This window comes from Gekko japonicus, unplaced genomic scaffold, assembly GCF_001447785.1.
Source record: "Gekko japonicus isolate JY-2015 unplaced genomic scaffold, Gekko_japonicus_V1.1 scaffold1122, whole genome shotgun sequence".
Taxonomy (NCBI): domain Eukaryota; kingdom Metazoa; phylum Chordata; class Lepidosauria; order Squamata; family Gekkonidae; genus Gekko; species Gekko japonicus.
Genome location: NW_015166456.1, coordinates 267,814 through 292,471, shown reverse-complemented (window position 1 = coordinate 292,471; position 24,658 = coordinate 267,814). Strand labels below are relative to the sequence as shown.

Below are 24,658 nucleotides of genomic sequence, written 5' to 3'. Positions count from 1 at the left end.
CCCTCCCCTCCCACCACCCCATGCCAGGGCCAGCGAGGCAGAAGCCTCCGGCTGCAGCGTCACTTCCCCTCCCACCCCCAATGCCAGGCCTGGCGAGGCAGAGGTCTTCGGCCGCGGCGTCCTTTCCCCTCCCCCCCCAATGCCAGGCCCGGCGAGGCAGAGGCCTCCGGCCTTGGTGACCCTTCCCCTCCCCCCAACGCCAGGGCCGGCGAGGCAGAAGCCTCTGGCTGCGGCGTCCCTTCCCCTAACAACCCCCCCCCAACGCCAGGCCCGGCGAGGCAGAAGCCTCCAGCCGCGTCGTCCCTTCCCCTCCCATCACCACCCCAACGCCAGGGCCGGCGAGGCAGAGGCCTCCGGCCGCAGGGCCCGTTTTCCCTCCCGTTTTCCCTCCCATAACTACATAATAGTAGTTTAATGCCTGGTTGGAACACATATTACAGTTTGCTAAATGCTATGCTTGTCCTATTCTGCTCCTAGACCATAATTACTGGCACATCAGGAACAGAGAAGGGTAGGAAGACTAATGACATCCTATTCCATCCTCCAACTTTGCAGCCTTCTCCCTGGCAGGAGTGTAAAGCATGCTGCAATGTGTCTCCTGGCCCCTTCATAGTTGTTTAGTTCTTTCTGTCATACAGAAGAGTCATATACAAGACAGCAGAGCCATCCTTACCTGTCTCACATATCTGCCTTCAGATAGTCACAAGACCACATTTAAAAACTCCACCTGTTCCCTGGTTTCTTACTAAAATATGCCCTGACCTGGATGGCCCAGCTTACCCCAATATCATGAGATCTCAGAAGCTAACCAGAGTAGGCCCTGGTTAGTACCTGGGTGGGAGAACACCAAGGAAGTCCAGGGTTGCTACTAGGGATGCCAAGTCCCAACTGGGGTGGGAGATCCCCACTTGCAACTGGCACCAATCAACTGGCTGGGGAGGATTTACCAGCAGTGGGAGAAGTCCTAGCCTAGTGTGTCAATGACACCACTTCTGGAGCACATTGGAAGTGATGTCATTGTGTCATCAGCGATGCAGGATATTCTAGTATTTGGGCAAAAACTCTACAGTAAAAATGGCTTCTACCATAGAGGTTTCGCCTAAATACCAGAGCAAACCATGTTGCTGGTGATGCAATGGCATAACTTCCAGCATGTGCTGGAAGTAGGGCTGCCAAGCTGTGGCGGGGGATCCGCACATCTTCACATACGCATTGCGCCGCCGTTGCCAGGATGTGACACTACGTGTCGCTCTGGCAACGGGACTCCAAACAGCCCCGTTGCCAGAGTGATGCGTAGCATCACATCCTGGTGACGGCGGTGCAACGCGTATCGCTGTCCCCTGCGGCAGGGATCCTGTGAAGACGTGCGGATCCCCAGCTACGGCTTGGCAGCCCTAGCTGGAAGTGACATTGCCATATCACTGATGCAATATCGGCCTAGGCCTTCCCCACTGCCAGTGTTCCCCTCACTGGTTGCCAGAGGGAACCTGGCAACCCTAACTGCTACACAGAGGCAGGGAATGGCCAAATACCATTTGTGTCATGGACATGGATGAGGATGAGCTGACAGAGCCTGCAGAAACCACAGCTGGCCCCTCTGAAGCAGCAGAAGAGGATAGCTGGCAAGTGCCTGTAACAGCAATCTTCACACCTGGCCCAGATAAGAAGGAAGAACTGCAAGCTGAAAGTCCTCCTGATTCACCCTCACGTGTGACTCGTTTAAGGGAGCGACTGTGACAAAACTTAGCAAGAAGATGAAGAGAGGCCAGGCTACAAGGGAGACGCTCAGTCAGCCCAGATTTCTAACAGGAGCCTGCCTGGTCATGCAGCTGGCTAATTGGTAGCAGCATTTAACTCCACACTCTGGGCAGTAGTCTTCGTGGAAGCAACAAGTCAGCTTTGTGCTGATAGCACCCACTCTGGCTTGGCTCTTGCACCTAGACCTTTGGACCCCCTGGCTTTGGACTTGGCTCTGTGTTCCTGGCTCCTGACCCAGGCTTGGCTTTGGACTATGTTTCTGGTTAGTGATTTGGACCTGGCTCTGTGTTTCTGGCTCCTGACCCTGGCTTAGCTCTTTGGACCTTGCACTGTCTTCTTGGCTCCTGAGCTTGACCTGTTCTGGACTCCCTTTGACTGGCACCTCAGCCCATGATGATTTGTCTCTTGCCTTGAAAACCCTACAGGGTATCATAAATTGGCTGCAACTGGACAACACTTTCCACCATCACTATAATCTTGATTCCAGTAGGGATGCCAGCCTCCAGGTGAGACCTGGGGATCCCCCAGAATTACCCCTCATCTCCACAATGCAGAGATTAGTTCCCTTAGAGAAAATGGATCCTTTGGAGGGTGGCCTCAATGGCATTGTATCCCACTGAGGTCCCTGTCCTCCTGAGGCTCCACCCCCAACTCTCCAGGAGTTTCCTAACCTGGAGCTGGCAAATGCTACCACACCACCCTGCTGGTGGCCAGGGTGGACCTGGAAACCCTATAATAAGGGATGGCTTAAAACTAGGGTTGCCAGCTCTGGGTTGGGAAATACCTGGAGATATGAGGGGTGGAGCCTGGGGAGAGGAGGGATGTCAGCAGGGCATAATGCCAGAGAGTCCACCCTCCAAAACAGCCATTTTTACTAGGGAACTGATCTTTGTCATCTGGAGATCAATTGTAATAACGGGTGCCAACTATTACTGCCCGGATGCTGGCAATTCTAGTTAAAACAAACTTTAATATAAACATCTCCTATAGCAGGCTCTGAGCCTTGTTCTAGAACAAACTAAGATCATATGATCTTAGGTCACGTCCACAAATAACCAGTTGCCTAGCACTGTAAAATATAAAGGGAGTATATGTTAATTGTAAATTCTATCACTATACTTAATGGTTGCTATCTTTTTCTACATGAGAATTGTGCTTCTGTTTTAGCTCTGTTGTGTAGACACATTAAAATGTCCTAGAAAAAACAAAGAATTTTTAGAAAACATTCATACACATTTGGCACATGAACTGCACCTCCACACTGTCATTTCTCCCCATGAATTGTGCAGGCAGGTGGAAAAATGGCATTGGGTACAGATGAACATAACAGGGTAGCTTCACTGAGATTCTATGCACTGTAAAGATGAATCCTTGAGGAAAGAATTGCACATCCATGCAGTAGGAGACACAGAGCTTGAGAAAAAATGTGCATTTTAATAGTAGAATTGCTCTGAATTGTGTGTACAGTGTTCTCTGACCAAAAGGTTAGAACCTCCCCCCAGCAGATTTTCCCATTGACTGTCACCACTGGAAGACAGAATAGCTTCACAGATAAAGACAAAAGGCTTTCCCAGCTCTCAAATACACATGAGCAGCCCAGTGGCTTGCACATACCTGCATGCATACACATGCATGCCACAACATACTTGAACAGAATGCCTGGAACACTATTTGCCTGGAAAGAAATACTGATTGCCCTGGACAGAAAGCTAAATCGCTAACCACAAGGCTGAGTCAAATGAAAGCATGGGTTAAGTGAGTATCCTATACTGCACTGACTGAAGGGGGGTGACTTAGAACCATGTTTCCCAGGCAACATCACTTTTGGAGAAGGGGAGTAGAGAAGAGGAGTTTATGTGTTTCTCCCCTGGCAACTGTCTGCATCCCTAGGGAAGCTAAGCTAGTGCCTTTCTTTAATATGTTGGTATTCAGAGTGAGCTTTCTAGCTTTCTTAATTTATAGTGCCCCAGAGGTTTGATCTGTGCCAGATGACATGCTCCTTCAGTCTTAATGACTTAAAGGAAACTATTCCTATTAAGTTCAAATTAATAGTTTTCACACTGTTAGAATACCAAAATTAGCTGATACAGTATTCTCATCAACAGTAAGCTAGTCACATTAAAGGGAACCTCCTAATGATTTGCCAAGAAAATTTACATACACTAATGACTGTGTGTGAGATTCTATTAGTGGGAGCACAGAAACAGGTCTTTATTCATTAAGAGACATCTGGCTCCATTTATCTGTATACAATATAATACAATACATTGCACTTGAAAGAAGGAACCTGGAAATGTATACAGAAACAAATTTCCAAAAACTTTAATGTATTTGTTTCATTTTTTAAAAAACCTTTCTAGCACTCAAACATTTTCCTACTGCTTAATATAACTAAGATATAACTGCTATTTAACTATAACAAGTTTACAGATCAATCTAGACAGCACTTAAATTGAAAAAGCCAGTGTGTTAGTGGTTAGCATGTAAGAATAGGATCTGGGTTCAAATTCTCTGTCATGGAAGCTTGCTGGGTGACCTTGGGCCAGTCACACACACTCAGCCTACCCTACTTCACCAGGTTGTTGTGAGCATAAAATGGAGGAGAGGAGAAAGGCAGGGTATAAATGAAGTAAATAAATAAATGTTTGGATTTAAGCCCCACTGATGTGATTAGAACTGATTTAACTGCTTTGCAGATTAAAGCTTTATACATTCTTCAACCAAGTCAGATTTTTTTTACACATACAAAACAAACACATGTAAATTTGGTATGATTCTTGACAAGAAATTAAAATTAGCAGATTTCTCAAAGTCTCAGGAATGGTTGTTGGAATAAGAATCTACAAGAACTAACGCCGATGAACAGTCAGAATACACTGACATTCATCTGGCTATTACATAACATTATAAGTCTACCTTTCACATGGGTATTGTGTACATAGGTAGCTACAGCAGGGGAGCATAAATCACTCTATAGGTTATTTTTGTATTTTTACTAATCCAAGCATTTGTTATATTTCAAATCCAGTATGCTGGCCCATTCTATTAGGCTCATTTTTCTCTTTGTGCCCTGTAGCTTCCTCTTCTTCCTACAAGCCATCTGCTAATCTTCCCCCTTTTTCTCTTCCCACTTCATAGCACTTTCTTCTGGTCTCATACCACCACAGTCTCTTTGCAACCTCATTCGTGCTAACCCTTCTCTTTCTGTTTTCCCACAGGTTTCTAGGACACTTTCTCAGGAATAAGCCAGTTTCCTGAAAAGACCTGCAGATTGCACTGTAAGAGCTCTAGCCAGTTCTAACCTTTTGATGAGTGCAACAGTATGGTACAGGAGTTTTAAAACACAGGTTTTTATTCACACATTACATTTTTAGGTATACAGCTAAACTATGACATGTGCATCAACCCTGATAGAACTTCCAGCATAGGCACTAATTTCACCCACTTGTATGTCTGTGAATTCAAGGAGAGGTGAAGCAGAACAGAATGAAGACTCCTATCTCTAACACTGAAAGACCTGGAAGGACTACAGATATTATCATACAGCAATGGTTCTCAAACTCTTCGAAGTTGGAGTCAGTTCTAAACTTACAGGACTTTTCAGGATCTGTTTCGAAACTTACTGTCTTCTTTGGGACCTACTTGCCAACTAACCACATCACTTCCCCCTTCTCAACATAAAACAAGTGGCTCTCTCAGATCGCTTAACACTGAATGAGTTTCTTTTCCTTTGGCATATTCAGTATCTATAAAAGTACACATTTACTGAGCAGCAGGCTGTATTTCATGGCTATTTCTCACATTATGGACAGGCAAACAAAATTTGCTATCAAGCCTCCTCTCACCAACTTGTCTGGTTGTACTTCCTCCCTCCTGGCCTTGCGACCATTTGTTCAAGTGTCAAGATCCTCTCTGGGGTCCCTACCAAGTGTTTGAGAGCAACTGCCATAAAGAGATGGGCATGGTCTAGAAAAAAAAGATACCAGTATGGTGTAGTGGTTAGAGTGTTAACTGGGACCTGGGAGACCCAGGTTTGAATCCCTACTTGCCATGGAAGCTTGCTGAGTGACCTTGGGCCATTAACACATTTTCAGTCTAACCTACCTCACAGGGTAGTTCTGAGGATAAAAATGAAGGATGGGAGAATAATGAATTAAGTAAATAAACAGGAATTCCTGAATGCTGCTGCAGATAATTAGGGAGGGCTGCAATTAACCCATCCACTTTATGATATATAGGCCTCATTTACTGAACATAGATTTAAAGAACAGAAGGATAATGATCCTGAGTATACAATGCTGTGGAACTAAGTGGCAATCCTGTCTCCCTGAGGAAGCAGAAAGTGCTTATATGAGCTTTCCAAACTCCACTGTTGCTTCAATATGTAGCACTTATGATTTCAACAGAACTGCTGTATTGCATTTCTACTTATGTGAAGCTGTCAGTGTGTCCATATGGATGGATATAACTGTATAGTTTTGATGATGCACAGAATGGTGAAAGCCAATCATGCCACTCATTTCTCCCCTGCTATTCAGCTTTACATAATGGTGCAGCACTTACATTTAGAAAGGTTACCTGCACATTAGATCCAAATCACCTTCTTGTACATATTCAGTTCAAAGTGTCCCAAATTCACAAATGGTAACATTACCCATCCTGACCACTTCTCAGCCAGTGTGGTAACCCTAACTGTACTATACCCTGATAATTTGAGACAATTGGTTGACTATAAATCTTGCTTCACACTGGCAATCTGCTCTACAGCCTTATTACGATGGAAACACTTTACGAGATCCCCCAATGGAGCTGCACGCAAAATGTGTAGGGCTCTTTGAGAGAAATAGAATTTCTTCTCCCACTTCATCATTCTTTCTGTTAGATCGCACTAACAAAGGACTCGTAGAGTGATTCAGCAAGTGATTCAGCTTTATTTAGAAGTAACGAACAAGCACTAACTCAGTAAGAAACCAGAACCGAAAACAGTGGGAGCTTATGCTCCTTTTAAACATAACCGGGCTAATGTAGCCACGCCTATTTACAAATAACAACCAATGAGATTACTAGAATAAAGACCAATGGGAGTCTTTCCCTCCTAGGGAATGGTATCGTTCTGATTGGTCGCTGTTACGAAGCAACCAATAGGAAGTTCGCTCAGAGGAGCCCTGGTCTGGCTCGAAGCTTAACATGGGAGTCCTATGAGGTGATTCATGTAATCATTTCAATACATTACAATTCCTCCCCCCTAAGTTAAGCCATCATCCCAATTGTTTTATTATTTACATACATACAATCAACCTTTGTACATCAGTTATTCCAACAGTATTTACACTCATAGTCCTTCAGATAAGTCGGCATTTGCCGCGAACGCTGGGACCTGCGGAGCGGTGCAGGCTCCATGGGCAGACAAGGTTGTGGGTCAGAGTGGGGTTCACTACAGCCTGGATCAGGCACAGACTCGACTGGGATTTCAGCCCCGCACACAGGGTTCTGCCCTGACCCGGGGACAGTACCGGGCCTTTCGGTACTCACCGCCTGCTCTGGGGGTGTCCACTCGACATCAGGGGATTCAGCCGTCGGAGAGTCAGCGCTGTCCCTAGCCCAACGTCTCCTTAACTGATCTATGTGGCGCCGCCATATTCGACCGTCAGCTAACTGCACCACATACATTCGAGTACCCACAGAGTCGGATATAACCCCAGGAAGCCATAAGTGCCCGTTTGCATAATTTCGTGCGAAAACCTTGTCCCCTTTTTCAAACATGCGCACCTTCGGTTGCGCCGTGGTACGCTCGGATTGCTCTTCAGTGAGGTCTGGGTGCATTCGGTTCAAACGGGTCGTGAGTCTCCGCCCCATTAACAATTCGGCCGGACTACGGCCTGTAGCACTACAGGGGGTGGTGTGCTGCAGCAAAAGAAAGGAGCCCAGCCTCTGGCTCCAGTCCCCTTCGTCCATTTTACCCAGGGCCTCTTTGGCCGTCCTGACCATCCGTTCGGCTTGGCCATTAGATGCCGGATGGAAAGGGGCCGAAGTCATTTGGCGTATGCCATTACTCGTGAGGAAGAGCCTAAATTCCTCAGACACAAATTGAGGCCCGTTGTCACTGACGATGACGTCAGGCAACCCGTGGGTGGCAAAAAGTCGGCGGAGCGCATGGATCACAGCAAGTGATGTGGTCGATTTCATATGCACGACCTCCAGCCATTTGGACATAGCGTCCACCACAATTAGGAACATTTGCCCTTGGAGAGGGCCAGCAAAATCTATATGCAATCTGGCCCAGGGTTTACCAGATGACTCCCAGCCTTGGGGTGTAGCTTGTGGGGGATCGGGTCTGACTTGCTGGCATTTGGGACACCCTCGTACCCATTCTTCGATCTCTTTGTCCAGCCCCGGCCACCAGACATACCCTCTGGCCAACGCTTTGGTGTGTACCATACCGGGGTGACCCTCGTGCAGCGACTCTAACACTCTCGTCCTGAGTTTGTCAGGAACCACCACCCTGTTCCCCCATAATACACAGCCCTTAGAAATGGATAGTTCATTTTGACGGCTTTTGTAAGGGCCGAACTCCGGTTCAACGCTTCCAACCGGCCACCCCCTCCAAACCCAGTTTAATACTCGGGACAGCACGCTATCCTTGGCCGTGTGTGCTGCAATGTCCCTGGATGATACCGGGGGTCGAGGAAGCTCCTCAATTGCCAAGACCTCACAGGCGGGGGCAGGGTCTGCGCCAATGTCCGGCACCGGGCACCGGCTGAGGGCATCCGCATGCCCAATCGCTTTCCCAGGCCGGTGCTCTAAGTCAAAATCATAAGCCTGCAAAAATATCGCCCATCTAAGCATGCGTGGGGACATGATGTTTGGCAATTGCTTATCGGGCGCAAAAATCCCCAGTAGCGGCTTGTGGTCAGTGACCAGCAAAAATCGTCTGCCAAAAATAAAATCATGGAACTTTTTGACAGCCGCTACCAACGCCAGACCCTCCTTGTCTATCTGGGCATAGTTCCGCTCTGCCGCAGATAGTGATCTAGAATAAAAAGCGATAGGCGCTTCGCTCCCATCAGGCATCAGATGGCTTAAAACTGCGCCTACTCCAAAAGGTGAAGCGTCAGCAGCTAACACCAGGAGCTTGTGTTCATCATAATGCGTGAGTACGGCATTAGATGTCAGCAGCTCCTTGACTCCCACAAAAGCCTTTTCCTCGGCCTGCCCCCACTTCCATTTTGCCTCCTTGTGCAAAAGCGCGTGCAAAGGGGCCGCCACTGATGCCTTATGCGGTAAAAACGCATGATAAAAATTCAGGAGTCCTAAAAAGGATTGGAGCTCCTTCTTACTCACCGGCCTGGGGGCGTTTTGGATTGCAGATACCTTCTCATCCGTGGGGTGGACTCCCTCTGCGTCAATGCGAAACCCCAGGAAGTCCACACTTTCCACCCCGAGCGTGCATTTTGAGCGCTTAACTCTGAGGCCGGCATTTTGAAAACGCCTGAGGACCTCTTTAACCCGGTCCAGTAGTTCCTGTTCAGACCCGCCCGCAATCAGCACGTCGTCAAAATAGGGCACTGTGCCAGGTACCCCCCTTAGTAGACGTTCCATGAGGCCCTGAAAAATCCCAGGTGCTACGTTGACCCCGAATTGCAGCCTGTTCACTTTAAAAGCCCCTTGGTGGGTTACAATTGTTTGGGCCTCGGCAGCCTCCGGGGTGACAGGCAACTGCTGGTATGCCTGGGCCAGGTCAAATTTGGCGAAAATCTTGCCACCCCCCAGGGAAGCCAAAATGTGGCTTATTACCGGGACCGGGTACGAATGTTGCTGCAGCGCCTTGTTAATCGTACATTTGTAATCGGCGCATAGTCGTATGGACCCATCTGATTTGACAGGGGTTACGATCGGGGTCTCCCATTTGCTGTATGGTACTGGCTCTAAAACCCCTTGCTCAACTAGTTTGTCAATCTCTTTTTCCACCTTATGTTTGAGAGACACAGGTACTTTCCGATACTTCAACCTAATAGGTTTGACTGACGGATCTAAGTCAAACGCAACCGGGGGGCCCTTGTACCTCCCCAACCCTTCGGCAAATACATCAGGGAACAGGTCGTACAGCATGCCCCATTTATTTTCAGACATCCTGTTAATCCCAGAAATACCAATGCCCAATGGCTCAAACCAATCTAACCCTAGCAGGTTAACCCGGTCTCCCTCTGCAATCAGGAATGACAGTTTAACACATTTCCCCTTATACTCAACAGTAACAGAGTCCCGTCCGGCCAAGGGAATTCGGTTGCCCTGGAAGTCGGACACTCTGGTTCCCGCAGGCTGGAGCCGCCGCCGGCTTCGGTTCGGGAACAACTGGCGCCAGGACGCGGCAGAAATCACCGTCACGGACGATCCTGAGTCCACCTCCATTGTACAGGGTCGGCCGTCGAGGAGTGGAGTCACGGTGATCTTGCCCTGGCTGCTGGTGCGATTTACGGCCGATGCGCTCGACAAGGTCGCCGTCAACTGGCAGCTTGCTTCCGATGCTGAGGAATGGGTCTTGCCTTGGGTGCTGACTGGAGTGCCCCTCTGCGCTGACCGGTTGTTAGTTGAGGGATCCTTCTTTGCTGATCTGCAGACTCTGGCCAGATGACCACGCCGCCCACACGCTCTGCAGTCGACATCACGAGCCCAACAGGAGTCGCGCTGGTGTTTCCCGCCACAACCGGAGCAAGGCTTGACGTTGGTAGTCTTCGCTGGGGTCCGCTTGCCTCGAACCGCGTTGACGTCATCATCCGCGTCTTCGCCCTCGCTGTCTCGTTGAGCGTGTATACTGGGCTCTGCCACCCGCTGGCGGACCTCCTTCGTGGACTTCTCCGCTGCTTCCGCGGCCACGGCCTCTTCGTAGGCCACTGCCCAGGTCAGGGTGGTGCGGGCGAACAGCCTCTGTTGCAGCCTTTCATCTTTGAGACCGCAGACGAGACGGTCTCTGAGGGCTTCCTCCACGTTGTGGAAATTACATGGCCGTGCGGCTTTGCGAAGGGCCGCCACGAAATCTGCGATGGTCTCGCCTCCGGCCTGGTTCCGCTTGTAAAAAGCGTGCCGGCAGGCGATCTCCGACGGTTGTGGAGAATAGTGAGCCTTAAGCTTCTCCGTGATGTCAGCGTAGGTGACAGTCTTTATATCAGTTGGGGCCACCAACGACCTGGCTATGTCGAAGGTCCCCTTCCCGCAGGAACTCAGGAGGCATGCTCGTTTCTTCGCCTCATCGGTGATGTCGTGGGTCTCCAGATGGAACTCGAACCTGGACAGGTAGGAGTCCCAGTCTTCTGAGGAGGGTTCGAAGCACTCGAACTTCTGGCTTCCAGCCATCGGGGGAGACTTGGGCACCGGAGCTGGTGGCGCCTCCGCCGGATCGGCTGCTGTGCTCTGCTCGCTTTCTTCTGAGTCCGAAGCGTGGATGTCCGCAGGGCTGCCTACCTGCTCTAACATCCCATCCTCGTCGCCAATTGTTAGATCGCACTAACAAAGGACTTGTAGAGTGATTCAGCAAGTGATTCAGCTTTATTTAGAAGTAACGAACAAGCACTAACTCAGTAAGAAACCAGAACCGAAAACAGTGGGAGCTTATGCTCCTTTTAAACATAACCGGGCTAATGTAGCCACGCCTATTTACAAATAACAACCAATGAGATTACTAGAATAAAGACCAATGGGAGTCTTTCCCTCCTAGGGAATGGTATCGTTCTGATTGGTCGCTGTTACGAAGCAACCAATAGGAAGTTCGCTCAGAGGAGCCCTGGTCTGGCTCGAAGCTTAACATGGGAGTCCTATGAGGTGATTCATGTAATCATTTCAATACATTACACTTTCCTTCCTTTTCTTTTCCTCCACCATGGCTCCTCATATGAAGAATCACTGTTGTGACCTAGACAGCTTTCATACTACTTGAGCAGAACAGTGTAACCCTTTGCAAACTGCCACAGGCAAAGTGTACTTGACTGCATTTTAGTACTTTTGAGAGCTAGAGTATGGTAATGAGTACAGAAACTGTGAGCCAAGAAGATCCTGGCTCAAACTTCACCCCAGTTATGAACAAAATTGGTGGCCTTGGTCAAGTTGCTCTTTCTCTCTCACAGCCCTCACACCTTTGTAATATGGGAATAATAAAACTACTGTACCCTACAGCATAAGTTTTACTAAGCTAATGTATATGAAGTACTTCAAGCAGTCAAGAGAAGTACGATCTAAATACAAGGTATTACTGTAATAATACTAGTATCACTAACAGAGGTCCATGGAAATGCTACCACTGCTATGAAGACTTGCCCCAACATGGTAACTTGCAGGGCCTGCAAGACGGAGCTCTTTCGCCAGGCATTTAATTAGGGGCCGCTGCTACTGCAGGCTGCTATTGCAGGCCGCTACTGCAGAGCTCTGGTCTGTGGTTTTAACATCCAACTGATTATGAGCAGAGACATCGTGGAACATCTGGGCAGTGGAAATTTACTCTGACAATATACCATCTTGGTTAATTTTAACTGCCGCCAGCACTTTGTATTTATAATGTTTTTATTTGTGTGGATAAATATTTGTGTAATTTTAATGTATTTATGCTTTTATGGAAGCCGCCCTGAGCCCGCTTTGCGGGGAGGGCGGGGTATAAGTTTGATAATAAAAAATAAATAAATAAACAAGGTAAACTACGTGACACATTAAAATAGAACAGACACCACAGGAAGGATATCAACTATAGGCAACCCTTTATGGAGTTCAGGATTGGGGGAAAAGAAGCAGCTAGAAGTTGCAGGACCCATGTGGACAAAAAAACATGCCGTTAAAGGCTGCAGTGAGGTGGAAGAACTGGACAACATCACGTCCATCTTCATCTTATGTCAGCTGTGCTCCCTTAGTGAAAGAGTGAGGTGAGATGGGAATGATTTCAGCCTGTTCCCCCTCTTCACTGCAACCCCATGCATCCACTATTCAGAGGTCACAGAAAGTTGCTGGAGAAAGGGGAAGGTGGGAATTTCACATTCATATCACTACTGAAACAAAGGGGTGCAATATATCCTACTAAACTAAAGGCTAGAGAGCAGTCAAATGCATTCTTCTGGAACAACCCCATTAACCTTTATGATCTATTGTCCAAAACTTTTTAAGCTGCTTTCAGGGAAGGGCATGAAAATGTGCCCCCCTATAGCAGCAGTTCAATGAAGCTGTGGGCTATGCCGTGAAGGGCCACCCAAGACGGACAGGCCACAGCAGAGAACTCAGACCAAGCGTGATCCACCTGGAGAAGGAAATGGCAACCCACTCCAGTATTTTTGCCAAGAAAACCCCATGGACAGTATCAAAAGGCTAAAAGATATGACGCCGGAAGATGAGCCCCTCAGGTCGGAAGGTGTCCAATATGCTACTGAGGAAGAGCAGAGGGCAAGTACAAGTAACCCCAGAAAGAGTGAAGCGGCTGGGCCAAAGCCGAAAGGACCCTCAGTTGTGGATGTGTCTGATGGTGAAAGGAAAGTCCAATGCTGCAAAGAACAATACTACATAGGAACCTGGAATGTAAGATCTATGAATCAAGGTAAGCTTGACGTGGTCAAAAATGAGATGGCAAGACTGAACATCGATATCCTAGGAATCAGTGAACTAAAGTGGACAGGAATGGGCGAATTTAACTCAGAAGACCATTATATCTACTACTGTGGCCAGGAATCTCGTAGAAAAAATGGTGTGGCCTTTATAGTCAACAAGAGAGTGCAAAAGGCAGTACTGGGATACAATCTCAAAAATGACAGAATGATTTCTGTCCGATTCCAAGGCAAACCATTCAACATCACAGTAATTCAAGTGTATGCCCCAACCACTGATGCAGAAGAGGCTGAAGTGGACCGGTTCTATGAAGACCTACAACACCTCCTAGAACTAACACCAAAAAATGATGTCCTCATCATCATAGGGGACTGGAATGCTAAAGTAGGAAGTCAAAAGGTAACTGGAATAACAGACAAGTTTGGCCTTGGAAAGCAAAATGAAGCAGGGCAAAGGTTAACAGAGTTTTGTCAAGAGAACACACTGGTCATAGCGAACACCCTTTTCCAACAACCTAAGAGGCGACTCTACACATGGACATCACCAGATGGGCAACACCGAAATCAGATTGACTATATAATTTGCAGTCAAAGATGGAGAAGCTCTATCCAGTCAGTAAAAACAAGACCTGGAGCTGACTGTGGTTCAGATCATGAGCTACTCATTGCAAAATTCAGACTTAAACTGAAGAAAATCGGGAAAACCACGAGGCCATTCAGGTTTGACCTAGATCGCATCCCTGATGAATATACAGTAGAGGTGAAGAATAGATTCAAGGGTCTGGATTTGATAGATAGAGTGCCTGAAGAACTATGGACAGAGGTTCGTGACATCGTACAGGAGGCAGCAATCACCACCATCCCAAAGAAAAAGAAATGTAAGAAAGCAAAGTGGCTTTCTGATGAGGCTTTACAAATAGCAGAGGAAAGAAGGAAAGCGAAAGGCAAAGGCGAAAAGGAAAGATTTACCCAACTGAACGCAGATTTCCAGAGAACAGCAAGGAGAGATAAGGAGGCCTTCCTGAATGAACAGTGCAAAGTAATAGAAGAAAACAATAGAATGGGAAGGACTAGAGATCTCTTCAAGAAAGTTGGAGAAATCAAGGGAGCGTTCCATGCAAAGCTGGCCATGATAAAGGACAAAAACGGTAGGGACCTAACAGAAGCAGAAGAGATTAGGAAAAGATGGCAAGAATACACAGAAGAACTATACAAGAAAGACCTCGATGTCCTTGACAACCACGACGGTATAATCACTGACCTCGAGCCAGACATCCTGGAATGTGAAGTTAAATGGGCCTTAGAAAGCATTGCTAACAACAAAGCTAGTGGAGGTGATGGTATTCCAGCTGAGCTATTCAAAGTCTTAGAAGATGATGCTGTTAAAGTGCTGCACTCCATTTGCCAGCAAATTTGGAAAACGCAACAGTGGCCACAGGATTGGAAAAGATCAGTATACATTCCAATCCCAAAGAAGGGCAATGCCAAGGAATGTTCAAACTATCGCACAATTGCACTCATATCACACGCTAGCAAGGTCATGCTCAAGATCCTACAAGCTAGGCTTCAACAGTACGTGGATAGAGAACTACCAGAAGTACAAGCTGGGTTTCGAAGAGGTAGAGGAACTAGAGATCAAATTGCCAACATTCGCTGGATTATGGAGAAAGCAAGAGAGTACCAGAAAAATATCTACTTCTGCTTCATTGACTATGCTAAAGCCTTTGACTGTGTGGATCACAACAAACTATGGCAGGTCCTTAAAGAGATGGGAGTACCAGACCACCTCACATGTCTCTTGAGAAACCTGTATAAGGGCCAAGAAGCGACAGTTAGAACCGGATATGGAACAACTGATTGGTTCAGCATAGGAAAAGGAGTACGACAAGGATGTATATTGTCGCCTTGCTTATTTAATATATATGCAGAGTACATCATGCGAAATGCTGGCCTGGATGAATCACAAGCGGGAATTAAGATTGCTGGGGAAAAGATCAACAACCTCAGATATGCAGATGATACCACTCTAATGGCTGAAAGTGAAAAGGATCTAAAGAGCCTCTTGCTCAGAGTAAAAGAGGAGAGCGCAAAAGTGGGCTTGAAGCTCAACATCAAAAAAACTAAGATCATGGCATCCGGCCCCATCACTCCTTGGCAAATAGAAGGGGAAGTCGTGGAAGTAGTGACAGACTTCACGTTCCTGGGATCCCAGATCACCGCAGACTGTGACTGCAGCCATGAAATTAAAAGACGCCTGCTCCTTGGGAGGAAAGCGATGGCGAACCTAAACAGCATGATAAAAAGTAGAGACATCACCCTGCCAACAAAAGTCCGCATGGTCAAAGCAATGGTATTCCCAGTAGTCATGTATGGCTGTGAGAGTTGGACTATAAGGAAGGCCGAGCGCCGAAGAATAGATTCTTTTGAACTATGGTGCTGGAGAAGACTCTTGAGAGTCCCTTGGACTGCAAGAAGAACAAATCAGTCAATCCTCAAAGAAATCAACCCTGACTGTTCCCTGGAAGGCCAGATAATGAAACTGAAGCTCAAATACTTTGGCCACCAAATGAGAAGGGAGCACTCACTGGAAAAGACCCTGATGCTGGGAAAGATTGAAGGTCAAAGAAGACGGGGACGGCAAAGGATGAGATGGTTAGACAGTGTCAGCGATGCAACGAACATGAAATTGAGCCAACTTCGGAGGACGGCGGAAGACAGGAGAGCCTGGCGGGAGATTGTCCATGGGGTCGCGAAGAGTCGGACTCGACTGTGCGACTGAACAACAACAATAGCAGCAGCAGGAACAAGCAATGCAGAAATACACACTCTGTTTCAAAACCAGTTGCTCTGCTGCCACCCCTGTTACACCTATGAGCTCATAGCCCTCACCAGTGTTCCCTCTAAGCTGAGTATGTGTGAGCCAGCTCACAGTTTTTTAGCCTCTGGCTCACACATTTTTGTCTTAGCTCAGGAAAGATGGCTCCAGAGCAAACTAATTTATGCAGTAGCCGAATCACTCACTCACAACTTTAATGCCAGTAGCTTTCAAAGTAGAATTTTTGCTCACAAGACTCCACAGCTTAGAGGGAGCACTGGCCTCACCCTTGCAGCCCACAACCTTCAATAATAGGCTTTATGCCTCCCCCCCTCTTTTTCCTAGCCACACTGTAGTGCTACAGCATGGCTTGGTAAAGAAATGAAAAAAATCCCTTTAAAGGGCTAAAAGTTCGTGTGGGGAGGACGTGAACAGCTTCTCCCCACAGTGGCTATGGGGGAACATCTATGTGGATGCTCCACCTACGGCCATCCCAAAGTTTCTGCTTTACTTCAGAGAAAATAAAGTCTATTTTCTCAACTGTATAAGGAAAAAATCAGGAGCAGGTGAATCAAACCCAGATTAAGCATGATGCCCTCTGAACATGCTCCTATACTGTGGGGACTTCCTGCTGTCCATGTGTGGGAAAATCCCATCTCTGTTTTCACCAAGACAAGTAACTACTATTTACAGTAGATTAGGCAACTGGTTCCCTACCTCTTCTTGCCCCTCCCCACCCCCTGGGACTTGGATATGGTGACCCATGCAGTGGTCACTTCCAGGCTTGATTACTGTAACTTTGAAGGGAGAAATAAATAAATAAATATGTGTAATTTTTTGGGGGGAGTACAAATCCACAACCATCCCTCAAAAACAGTTGGTGCTAACAGTGCAACTTTACAGGCTGTCTATGGGTGTGTTCAGACAGGCAACTAATTTCATCATTGGCCTGGCTCAAATTTGATCTCGATCTTTTTAATCCGGTCTTGCACAACCAGACAGCTCCCCCTGTGAATCACCTTACCACGCGCTGACTCCGCTGTGGATAGTCTAGATGGCATCCCCCTGAAGGAGCTGTGCGGTCGGGGATTTTCTTTAAAAATCCATTGCTCATGCACATATGTGTTTCACTGTGTGCTTGGTTTTCCACGCATGCGCGGAATCGCGTGGTTAAAGCACCACCTGAGGGACACATCGCCGAAATCCCTATGCCTCCCCATCTCTCCCCATGGAGCGACCAACAAGACAGTCGAAGCATACCCAACTTCTTTCAGTTTCTGTTCTGATGCAGATGGCCAGGGATGGATGAAACAAGAAGAAGAAGAAGAGAAGAGATTGGATTTATACCCCGCCCTTCACTACCCAAAGGTGTCTCAGAGTGGCTTACAAACTCCTTTCCCTTCCCCTCCCCACAACAGACACCCTGTGAGGTAGGTGGGGCTGAGAGAGCTCTTGACAGAAACTGCTCTTTTTCAAGAACAGCTCTTACCAGAACTACGGCTTGCCCAAGGTCATCCAGCCAGGTACAAGTGGAGGAGTGGGGAATCAAACCCGGTTCTCCCAGATTAGAGTCTGTGAACTTAACCACAACACCAAATTGGTCCCGACCATCCCCCCTACCCTGGAGATCTGAGGCAGTGGAGGGACTACTTTGCTTGGGGAAAGACCTACATTGTCCTCCCCCAAGGTCCAATTTCAATTAACGAGGTTCATTAATTTAATGGGCCATTGATTAACATGAAATAGTCCTGAACGCTTGAGTGGAGCTCTGCGGCTATCATGTGTTTATGCTCATATCGCTTGGAGATTTTTTTTAAATGGCAGCCGTTTGGGATGGTCTGGAGCAGACCATCCCAACGGACTGATTGCGTGCTGGAATGATCAGACAGAGGAAAGTCTGTAACTGGCCCATCAGCAAGCAACAGCACCGGACTTTCAGCAGTATCTTTTAAGTACGGCTCCCTGGCGGGGCAAAACGGGTTGGTCATGGAAAAGGCACCTTTCCCAGATGTTGCTGTCTGATTGTTCCCTTTAAATCTGCCAGGCATTCGTGCCTGGGTCGGATGTAAAGACCCATCTGAACATGACCTATGAAGGGAAAATAACAATGTCTCAGCAAAAAAAATATTGATGGGCCTAGTCAGCTTTATGGATAATACAGCCTTGTCACCACTTTATATCTTCATGGCCCACCAGCATTAAGCACAGGAATGCTGGCTAGCAAAGGCCTTAAAAATCATAGCCTGAAACATCTTTTTTCCCCTTCCTCTCCCACCTCCGTTTATTTTGTATTATCCAGACTGATAAAGATTTCTGGTGAACTCTAAAGCTAGCATAATGTTTGGATCATTTTGGCTCATCCTAATAAAAGGTATAATGTGAACTGTAATTTGTTTTTGAAACTAAAGTGCCAGTTTTCTTTGGACGAATAGCCTGTTCTGTGATTAGTGAATTTTCAGTTTTCTTACTTTAAGTCTTAAAACCTTTCTTCCTACTGATTTATATTTTTCTGTGCAGAATCCTGTGACATATTCAAACAGTAACTTGTCCTAATGAGAAAAGGAGCTTATGAAGATAGTGTCTTGATTAGCCAAGGGATATGTCATACTGGGACCGCTCGCAAACAGTGCATGAAGTTCTAAGAATAGGGCTCTGATTTGTGATACAGGGGTTCCGGAACCAATCCAGACTTCCAATGCTTGGAAGGAAAACCTGAAAAACAGTAACCCATTTGAAGAGGAATTGAAATTGTCAGCAAGAGAGCTGAACCTTCTCACCCTTAAATTCCTAATTAAATGAGCCACAGTGGGAACTGACTACTCAAATGACAAGTGCAAAAAAGAAGGAAAACAAGACTTGCTAAGATGACAGCACTCAAACGAATTACTTCACAGTAATCCCACAGTCTTCAGTGGAACTACTTCACATGCAAAGACAAAGCAAAGAAACCAAAGTATTATTGAAGCCCCTGTGAGTCATAATGAAGTAAATGGATGTATACAAGCTGAAATCCAGTATTTTAGCACAACTGTACTGTGGATTGGATCTAAACACTTTCAAGAACGTTGTAAGAGGAAACAAGAACCATGGTAACAATTCACTGTAGTAGCAATTCACCATTACTTTTTAAATGTTAAAGAAGAGTATACTTTGTCAACTGCCTTGAAGGAGGTTGTTGTGAAACTTTCCTGAAGAAGTCATCCTTGGACCCAAATGAACTCAAGGTCTATAGTTTGGTACAATACTCCTCCCTTTGGGGGTAAAATGACTGAGTGGGTGGTGAACATGCAGCTCTAAGCACTGATGGTTTCTTAAAAGATTTCATCCTACAGTCTGACCTGGTTTGGGTACAGAAATTGCAATGGTCACCCTGATGACCTATGCTAAGGGACAGGGAGAGCTTGACCTTGCTGGCTCTTCTTGACCTCTCAAGTAGCTTTCAGAACTATGTATATCTAGAGAACAGCACTGCACTGATTCTGGTACCACCAGCCGATCAGTTCCAGAAGGTGGTAATGGAGACAGCTGAACACCTCCATACCATTCTGCTATGGGGTTCAATTTAGTCCCCTGAGCAGTTTAACATCTACATGAAACTGTAATCAACAATTTAACTATACTGTATTAACGTGCAAGTAATATATGGTAACCTACTAGTGCTCCTGTTTGTACAAGCGTTGTTATTCATGCGCAACCCTTGTTCTGATGATTTCTGATTATTCTGGGAGAGCAGAAGTAGAACAACAGGACAAACAACCACACAAACAGAACCTAGGTGAAAGAGGAGGTACGGAAAATAAAAGCCAATACTTTCGGGGCAAGATAAAAGAACATGAGTCATCATTTACCAAACTGTGGAATATAGAACGATGGAGTCACAGAGATGGGCCGTGATGGATCTTGACCACAGCTAAGAGAGCCACCACATGATGTTACCTGGCTCCATTATAGCATGTAACTGTTGGAATGCTGCTTCTCAGGGGCCCTTTGGGATGTGAGATGGCATTCTCCCCCCACTCCCGGGAAATTTTCCCAGTATACTCTGGGATGCTTGACTGAAATGTAAGGCCCTGGGATTCAACAATGAAATTTCCATGTGCTGTGTGTGATGTCAAAACATTGCCTCTCAGACCAGACAACAGCTGAGAAATGGTGTTCAGATCCCTTCCCATGGGGAGAAGAAACTTCTCGCTGCAATCTAAAGGATGCAAACATCAAGAAGTTTGAATGGGGGTCAGAATACTGTTGTTCCAGTACCTCCCTCCCCCAGCCTTGGACCACTCAGCATGGTGTGGCTGATCTGTATGTGGCCTGCAAGCCATACGTTATGCACCCATGGTCAAAACTATGAGAAAGAAAAGTCTGAGGGGGCTATAAGAGTCCACAGAAATATGCTATAGGCATCATGACCAATGCTACACTCAAGAAAAGAAAGTTAAATTGCAGCAACTAAGCATAAACTAAGTCTATGGAGACTTGCCATATTATGTCTATTCTTTTATAATGATACCAGCCACCAGTCTTTACCAACCAAAGATTTTGGACATCAAGATTATTGAGTTATAAGAAGTATCTTCCATGTGCATACACACACACACAAATGTTCTCAAACTTTTGGAACAAATTTTTTTATAAAAGGTATACAACAAAATTATATCAAAAAATGTAAAAGTTGCATAGGAAACAGTAGCACAGGACACGAAACTTCTGTCAGGACAAACATATTGTCAAATGAAATCTGATAATGGATTATCTCATTCTTGGTACAAGCATGGGAACCATTACATCTTTCGTTATGCAAAAGTAGTCTGGCTCAACAGTCCTCCACAATGAACTGCTGAACTGCTACTAAGACCAGACGATCTATCACCTCTCACCAACCCCTTCAGATCTTGTCTGAAAACAATTGTGTGCTCTTCAAGAAGACAAAGAGCAATAGCTGTTGGTATACCTGATATATGAATAAAGACTCTGATCCATGTCATGCAGTTTTGTATTCCTGAGTACATCAATGAATTCATGTATCATAAGTAAGAATTTTGCTTCCCAAAATTCATGGAAATCTTTAAAAAGCTTCAGTGAAGGAGAATTTCCTTGACTCTGTGCAAACTAGGTTCTGCTTTATGCCTTTTAAACAAGAGTTTGTGTCTACAGAAAAAGTATTCACCCCTTTGATTGTTAAAAGAAACATTCCAGTTAAAACAAGTAATATTATATAAACAAAAATAACACATTATCTGCAAGTATTTCTGCAGCCACTGAAGTTTCACTGATTATAAGGAAATATGGCCGTAATCTCAGCATAGTTGTTAGAGAGTAAGCCCCACTAAACTCAGTGGCAGGTACTTCTGAGTATGCATTCTCAGAATTGCACTGTACATTCCCTGACGTATGGTACAACTTAAACCATGTATCAAAAAAAAAAAAAAAACCCTCAGCACCACTAAGGTTGATACTTACTTCATCTTATATATATTTCAACACACACTTATTCCACACCTCCAGGAGCCAACTAATTTCCATTAAAACAAACTCATCAAGGCAAAACATCTAATAGTGACTAATGAAGAACTAAGGATGCCATTCTATTACATAAATTATTGCTATTTCATCTGTGTAACCACTCAGATTTCATTACAAATTAATCTTAGCAAAATTTTCAAAAGGCCACTTAATTTCTTTTATATGTGCAACAGCTGATACATTTATTGTAATTAAATTTCTTGCTTAGCTAGAGTATGACATTGATCCTCATGGTTTACAAAGGTTTAATGAATAAAAAGCAGCAGAATCTATTGGATAAAAATGTAGGCTAATACCTACTTTATCTGTTGAAAAACTGGACGTATATAAATGACTGACTGTAGCAATTCTTTACTTTCACTCACAGGTCAGGAAGCATTTTCCCGCAGAATCTGCTTGGCTAGTAATGTGACAAGAAACATTATTACATGTCACATATAAATCAAAGAACCCAATTCTTATTTTTACAAATAATATTTGAACCTGCTTGGTTACTACAACACTGTCAATTTAACGGGATTTTCTGTAATAAACTGCTAACGAACAACATAAAAGGAATACAACAGGAATGCACCCAGCACATTAATTTGGTTATATAAGTAGCACTGTCAATAAAAAAATCAATATCTGAATATGAGGGTCCTAAGAATGAATAGATTGATAAACTGCTTTGCTCTTGCACAGATGTCTACATTTGGCACATAGCAGTAATTAATTAGCTGAGAAATTCCCCTCATCATCGTAACATCCCATTCCCAAACATATTTGTCGCGAGAGCCATTCATTTCAATGGAGCCAGCATCATTTCAATGAAGCTTACCCAATACTAACTGTTTGAACATGCAGCACTATCTAACGCCAAGCACTGTAAGGCAGATACATTCCTGTTACCGACACTGTACTGGATTGTAAGCAGTCTCTCTCTTATCTGCACAGATGCCAGTGCCTCATCCTGCCTGCAGGGGAGAGAAGGAATGGCAGAAATAGTCTCCCTATCAAAAGCACTGTGCCTCTGGAGTTTCCTTGGTTATAGCAATGCAATTTGGATTATGCTATATGGCTTTAGTCAGTGCAAAGGAAGAGACCAGGAGACAGCAGTGGTGCTTTCCCAGATCAATATGCCTGGCTGGCAATATGGAAAGGAAGGGGCTGGAAAAAGAGCACCTGAAATGAACAAGAGTCTTGTGATGCCTTTTAAACACTGACAACATTTGAGGCCAGCCTCAGTTTTCCTGGAATAGCGCCCCACGGCTTCAGATGCACCTGCAGCATCAAAGGAAGAAGGGAAGCTAGAAGCAAACATTGACAGATCGCCTTGATTGCAAGAGGCATCCCAGCTCGTCAAAGAGAACGACAGCGTACTCCACATCTCCATAGGACGGAATGCGCCCCACACCTTTAAAAGGTGGCGGATTTCATAAGTTTTGTTCTGGTCATTCTGGAGAAAGGGAGAGCTGGGAGCCACCGTGCACCAGTAAGGAAAAGGGATGTGGCAAAGTCACACACACTCCGTAAGAGCCCAGGGGCCACCAACACTCACCTATTCGGAAGATGCAGAAGAGCTGGAGGGAAGAGAGCAGCAAATGCCGGCGCGTTAGCATTTCCAAGCCGGCTCGGCTTTCTCTCAGCCCCCCCAAAGCTTGCACTGCCGAATTCTCTCTTCCCCCAAGCAAGCCGCTCTCACTGGGTCAGCCGCTCCAGCCGGGAACGCTTCCGACAGAGGCCGAGACAGAAGGAATTTCTCAGCAAGGACCCGCGAGAGACTCTGGCAACCACCGACTTGGAAAGCGCATCTCGGGAAGACTTTCCAGCTGCCTCAGACCCAGTTCGCTCCAGAACAGTGGCGCTCTCGGGCAGCGAGCGCGTGCGAGTGAAGGAGAAGAGAGAGCGCGAGCGCGAAAAAGCGCGCGCTCCTAAGGGAGCGGGCGGCTTGCCGTTTGGTTTGGGCGCGAGCGCGGCTGAGGCCGGGGGGGGGGGGGGGGGGGGAGCAAAGAGTGTGAGCAAGGGCGGTTACCAATGAAGGGCGAGAGAGATGTATGAGCACTTCTTCAAATGTTTGCAGCCAAATTAGCCTAAGGTCTCAATTGGTTCCACCTAAACTCCTGCTGGACATCGTATCCTCCCTCCCCTCAAGAAGCCGAGGAGGAAGGAGAAGTCTTTTCTGCCCTGCACATAAAAATAGGAGTTAAATAATGCCAAGAGGCTAGACTGACTCTGGTTATTATTATCGCCGTCCCCCCTCCTCGGCCAGGACCATGTGACGGCGACCAGTCCATTGTCTCACAGTAATCTCCTCAGTCGTGGTAACGCACAGCCCCGTGGAGAGGGAGATTTCTCCACTATTAGTTCTAATCTTTTTTATTAATAGTATTGGTGTCGCCATGGATAGAAATGGCGTTCCACTACAGACCGAGCTGGGAAGGAAGATGAGGCGATGACTCATTTGGGCAGCAAATTTTGCGTTATTCAAAAAAATATTTTAACGCAGCCTTATGCTTCTGTTATGTCCCCCCCCCCCTTTCTTCGAGGATCTTAGGGGAGAATAAACGTTTAACTCCACTTCCATTTTATCCGCATTACAACCTAGTGAGTAATGCTAGGGTGAGCTTGAGTGACTGGTCACCCAAACTGGGTTGCCAACCTCCAAGTAGTGGCTGATGTTCTCCTGGAATTACAACTGATCTCCAGGCGACAGAGATCAATTCCCCTGGAGAAAACGGCCACTTTGGAATGTGGGTACTATGGCATTATACCCCACTGAAATCCCACCCCAACTCCCCTCCCCAACCTCCACCCAAAAATATCCAGGAATTTTCCAACCTGGAGCTGGCAACCCTACCCAATGAGCATGGCTGACTGGGGATCTGAACCTGGGTTTCCAAGTCCTAGTTAACACTACACCACACTAGTACTGGAGAAGTGCTTCCAAGAGGGTGCCAAGGACTTGTTGGTGGCTGATAGGCCAATGCTGGCACTGCCAATTCCTGCT

The 24,658-nt window shown here is 46.2% G+C and overlaps 1 protein-coding gene across 1 annotated transcript in view; it reads right to left on the bottom strand.

Annotated features, from left to right (window-relative positions):
* The window catches only part of PTPRZ1 (protein tyrosine phosphatase, receptor type Z1), a 194,514-nt gene extending 171,142 nt beyond the window's left edge, over window positions 1–23,372 (bottom strand). Inside the window, exon 1 of the mRNA XM_015412036.1 lies at window positions 23,210–23,372. Within this exon, the coding sequence (XP_015267522.1) occupies window positions 23,210–23,270 (61 nt within the window). The 5' untranslated portion in view covers window positions 23,271–23,372. The remainder of the gene's footprint in view (window positions 1–23,209) is intronic.
* Between the last annotated feature and the right edge of the window lie 1,286 nt (window positions 23,373–24,658).